We start from the raw sequence: 5,379 nt of genomic DNA on the forward strand, positions 1-5,379 counted from the left end.
GTTTGCTTGATCCTGCTGCTGCTGCTGGATTATATGGTTCAAGAGGTCTTGGACCATTTTAAGTGTCAGCTGGCTCTTCGGCACATTCTGCTCACTCGGTCCTTCTCCATGCGCTTGGTCTCCCCTTGGCATGTTCTGAGTTGGATAGGTGGCGTGCGGTCCAAACGGTGAGAACCCTGGTGGGTACATACTCTCCGGTGTACTAAAATGATTTGAACCCGCTGGTGTGTATCTTGGCGTCGCACCAGGTACATACCACTCCGGCATAAACATGTCCGGCCCATACATGTCTGGGAACGACTCTTCCCTCTGCGCATCATCAAACTACGAATCTCATTCCTCCGGACCAAACTGCTGACTTGAACCCCTCCCTGTGTCCGGCGAACGATACGTCGACCTAGATCTTTCAGACCCTTGACGAGACATCTGCATCCACGATCAACAAAGGGTTTACTTAATCCCATCTAACCCTAAGTGATGAACGATCCGGATTATCCTAAGTGTCTATTGCGACCATTTGACTCGATAAATCATTTGAAAACGCGAGTCCTATACAGCATCATAACCATGCTCTGATACCACCGTTGTAACGCCCCCGAACCGTACTATGACCACCGAGGCCATCGGACGGCACCGAAGCGCTACTATGGGAACATTCGTCAAAGGTCCGGGTTCCTGCAGAGAAATAAATCCCAAACCCCAAATCCCCATCAACAATCAACATGCACGCAAATCTAACAACATGCGAACATAAACAAGCAACATGCAAGCATAGATAAACAACATGTAGGCATAAGCGATTAACAAGCAAGCAAGCAAAACATCTCAACACCCAACAGAGATGACATGCGGAAGCTATCAAGCTAACAGAAATCACTCTACCAATAAACGCAATTACATGCAACCATACGCAACAACATGCAACAACATGCAACAACATGCAACAACATGCAATAGCATAACTTGAAATAAAACAACAGTTTTTAACAAGTTTAATCTTATTTGGGCCCGGTATGCATCCCTCTTCCCCAACCCCTCATGATTTCTCCAAGTCGCAACCACAAAGGCAAGCGTTTGGATATCAGCCAAAATTACACCGTCGTGTAAATAGCCTCGGCCAGGGTAGCGAGCCCAGTAACCTCCGAGCTCTTCGTGACCAACCCTGCACACACACGAACATGGGTTGCATGTCGCGGCTGCATGTGGCACGGAATGGGAAAGGTAGCAATACCAAATCTTACAACGTTTAGCCGGACTTTCTCGCGGACTAAAACGCTTTAAGATCTCACTGAATTTTATACTTGAGTTTATATGGTTCTTAAACCCATAATCTTATAAGTATCTCAACCAAAACTCGCCTTTGTTACTAGATCATCTCGATCTAGTAACTAGCACAACCTCACCATGCATGCATTTAAACAAGAAAACATAAAAGAACTTCAAGTAAATGCATCTACATGCAACATGCATAACCACGCACTAGATGGATGTTTTTAACTCTCCATCTAAGTCGATGCAAATATGTGCCTGAACTCACAGTAAACCATCGACGAATGATCTCCTTTGATGAAGCTCTTCTCGCGGCAACTCGGATCTCCCCTTTGGTTAGAATCGATTTCCTTATCGATCTAACGTTGATGGTCTTGGTCGATAGTCTTCTCTTGCAACTTCTTCTTCTTCTCGCAACACCTTCTTCTTTCTCTCGCAACACTCACTCTTTTCTTCTTTTCTCTCTCAATCTCTCTCAACTTACCCCTTCTTTCTTTGTGAATAAATGAGAGGAATGAGAGCCTATTTATAGAGTGAATGGGCTGTGGAGACAGCCAGTGAGAGTCACATGCACTCTCCTTATTAGTGTGACACTCACACTTGGAAGCAAGATGAGAAGCCACCATGATTCCCACTTAAGCTTCTTTGAATTCTTTAATCCTCCACTAATCCCCACTAAGTCTTCTTGAATAAAATATTCATCCCACTAACTCCACTAAGTCTTCTTGATTAAAATATTAATCCACTTAACTTCTTGACTTAAGTGATTCTTGGTGGGGAAGACTTTTACTACTCTCGGTTGACCATCGTCGATCCTCGGCAGCTCTCTCGGCAACTATCGGCATCCATCGGCAACTTCCTTCGGGTACTCGACACTTTCCTCGAGTACTCGGAAACTCCCTCGAGTACTCGACACTTTCTCGGGTACTCGGGAACTCCCTCGAGTACTCGACACTTTCTCGGGTACTCGGTACTCTAGGCATTTCTCGGCGACTGCCGGGTGATGCGTCTCGGACGGTACGGGCGGTACGTCTCGGACGACTCGGACAACTCGGACAACTCTTGGTCCGTTACACTTTTCTCGGACTTCCCTTCATCAATCTTTCAACTCTTCTTGCCGTCTGCTTTTCTCGGTCTTTTGGACTCGAAATCACGTCAAAAATTTACCCCTAGGTGAGGGTCACTACAATATCAGTCCAAGGATGCAAAGGAATAGGTAAAGGGATATACAAACCGTGGGATTGAACCTTAGCCTTAGCTTGCTTACAGGTCGCGCACCGTTCACATAGTCGTTCAACATCTCTTTACATGTGCGGCCAATGAAAGTGTTCTTGCATCACCTTATATGTCTTAGCAACTCCAAAGTGTCCCATTAAACCACCTCCATGAGCTTCTCTTAGAAATAATTCTCGCAAAGAAGAGTGAAGCACACAAAGTCTATTTTCAAAGAACAAATAACCCTCATGCCGATAATACTTTCCAAAGGCAAACTTCTCACAAGATTGAAATTCTTTGCTAAAATCAGAATCATTATCATACAAATCCTTTATCTGCTCAAAACCCAACAATCTTGCATCCAAAGAAGTAAGCAAAACATACCTGCAAGATAATGCGTCGACTACAACATTATCTTTACCTTTTTGTACTTGATCACATATGGAAAAGTTTCTATGAATTCAACCCACCGTGCATGACGTTTGTTGAGCTTGTATTGTCCCTTTAAGTGCTTGAGAGACTCGTGGTTAGTATGAATGACAACCTCCTTTAGACATAGATAGTGCTGCCACGTTTGTAGTGCTCGGACCAATGCGTAAAGCTCCTTGTCGTTGGTCGGATAGTTGATTGTCGCTCCTCCTAGCTTCTCATTGAAGAATGCTATGGGCTTATGATCCTGCATCAAAACAGCTCCAATACCTATCCCGGAGAAGTCACACTCAATCTCAAAAGTTTTCATAAAATTTGAAAGAATTTAAATGGGAGAGTTAGTAAGCTTTTCTTTCAAGGCCTGGAAGGCGTTTTCTTGTGCAGCTTCCCATTTGAATCCAACGTCCTTCTTGATGACTTCCTTAAGCGGGACGTCAATGGTACTGAAGTCCTAGACAAAACGTCGGTAGAACCCTGCTAGACCGTGAAAGCTCCTCACCTCGCTCACATTCGTAGGACTTGGCCATTCTTTGATCGCCTTGACTTTTTCCTCATCAACCTTGATTCCATCTGCACTCACAACAAAGCCTAGGAAAACAAGATTATCTGTGCAAAAGGTACACTTTTTAAAGTTCGCATAAAGCTTTTCCTTCCGAAGCAAATCGAAAACAAGTTTAAGATGCATGACATGATCCTCCAAGTTCTTGCTGTAAACCAAGATGTCATCAAAATAAACCACAACAAAAACTCCAATATGCTTCCTAAGGACATGATTCATCAATCTCATGAAAGTGCTAGGTGCATTGGTTAACCCAAACGGCATGACTAACCATTCATATAACCCTTGTTTGGTTTTAAAAGCTGTTTTCCACTCATCACCTTCTTTCATCCGGATTTGATTATAAGCACTTTTAAGATCAATTTTTGAAAAGATGATAGAACAATGCAATTCATCAAGCATATCATCTAATCGAGGGATAGGATGGCGATACTTAACCGTAATATTGTTGATTGCTCGGCAGTCCACGCACATTCGCCAACTCCCATCTTTCTTTGGTACTAGTAACACTGGAACGGCACATGGACTCATGCTTTCTGGAATGTGTCCTTTGTCCATCAGCTCGTTCACTTGTCTCTCGAGTTCTTTTGTTTCGGTTGGGTTGGTGCGGTAAGCTGGTCGGTTCAGTAGAGCGGCTCCCGGTACAAAGTCGATTTGATGTTTGAGCCCTTGGATGGGTGGTAAACCAATGGGATTGTCTTCCGGAAACACGTCCTTATACTCTTGCAAAACCAACTCAATCTTACTCGGTAGCACCGGTTTGGGGTTAGTTGAACAAGCAAGAGTTTCTTTGTAAACAAAGAGTAAACTATTATGACTTACCTTGCTCTTACCCTTGGTATCAATTGGTTCAGTTGGTTTGATGGTCCGCTGTTTCATGCTTAGCTGGTCTAGATAGACTTCATGCGAAGTCATTGGATTGAGAGTCGTTTTTTGGCCATTGGGTTCGAAGGTGGGTCGATTGGTGAAACCATCGTGGACAACTTGTCGGTCTGATTGCCATGGATGTCCAAGAAGAATGTGGCTGCCGTCCATCAGTAGTATGTTGCACATGATCTTGTCCTGATACTTACCAATTGAAAGCGGCACCTTGACTTTCTCCTTGACGGACATCTCACCCTTTTCATTAAGCCATTGGAGCGCATATGGTTTCGGATGTTTAAGCACTTCTAAGCCAAGCTTCTCAACCATAGTCCTGCTCGCAACATTAGTGCAACTACCATTATCAATAATTAAACTACATACCTTATCTTTGACCAAGCATTGAGTGTGAAACAAGTTTTCCCTTTGTGCTTGCTCCTCACCCTTAGTTAGAACACTCAAAGATCTCCTCGCAACAAGCAACTCTCCTTTAGTAGGGGCTTCCAAACTATCTTCCATTGAGTCGTTCTCCGAATGCTCATCTGCAGATTCTACCTCGCCATTATCTTTAAGGACCATGATTCTTTTGTTGGAACACTCGCTCGCATAGTGCCAAGTCCTTGACACTTAAAGCATCGAATATCCCTTGACGTGATGTTCACCTACTTACCCTTTCCTTTCGGGTCTGAATCTAGCGGTTTTGGTTTGACGAATGGTTTGTAGTCCTTCTGGTAGTCGGGCTTTTCCTCCTTTTGGTAACTTGATTTTCCTAAGCTGTAGTTGGTCATGGCGGTGCTCTAGCTGGATCGAGAATTCTTCCTTTTGATTTGCTGTTCGAACATGACTGCCTTGTGAAGTGTAACATCCGCGAACCAAAATCCCGGTTTAGGGGATTGCATCGGTCGATGCAGATGGTGCATCGGTCGATGCAGGTTCAGTTTTCTGCGTTTTAACTTAAGTTAAACGCTGCGTTTTGGGTTAGGAAAACCCTTAAGTCGAGTTTGTCTCATTTGACGTGCTTTCGTCGTTTTTGGAGAAAAAGAAAG

At 43.9% G+C, this 5,379-nt stretch overlaps 1 protein-coding gene across 1 annotated transcript; it reads right to left on the reverse strand.

Moving 5' to 3' along the window:
* Nucleotides 1-333: 333 nt before the first annotated feature.
* Nucleotides 334-5,121, reverse strand: LOC147927205 (uncharacterized). The gene is made up of 7 exons (XM_087487357.1): nucleotides 5,004-5,121; nucleotides 3,376-4,959; nucleotides 2,955-3,183; nucleotides 2,746-2,868; nucleotides 1,034-1,162; nucleotides 602-734; nucleotides 334-426 (listed from the first exon to the last, which is right to left on the reverse strand). Exons 1-7 carry the CDS (start codon nucleotides 5,119-5,121, stop codon nucleotides 334-336), a joined length of 2,409 nt encoding a protein of 802 aa, XP_087343483.1.
* Between the last annotated feature and the right edge of the window lie 258 nt (nucleotides 5,122-5,379).

Source organism: Camelina sativa, chromosome 15, assembly GCF_030686135.1.
Source record: "Camelina sativa cultivar CO46 ecotype springtype chromosome 15, ASM3068613v1".
Taxonomy (NCBI): domain Eukaryota; kingdom Viridiplantae; phylum Streptophyta; class Magnoliopsida; order Brassicales; family Brassicaceae; genus Camelina; species Camelina sativa.

Excerpts from the sequence above, each read along its gene's own strand:
- LOC147927205 (XM_087487357.1), bottom strand. The coding sequence starts at position 5,121 with ATGACCAACTACAGCTTAGGAAAATCAAGTTACCAAAAGGAGGAAAAG. Across the intron at positions 4,960-5,003 it reads TTCAGACCCGAAAGGAAAGG|TGTCAAGGACTTGGCACTAT; the intron begins GTAAGTAGGTGA and ends CGATGCTTTAAG. Across the intron at positions 3,184-3,375 it reads TCTAGCAGGGTTCTACCGAC|GTATTGGAGCTGTTTTGATG; the intron begins GTTTTGTCTAGG and ends TCTCCGGGATAG.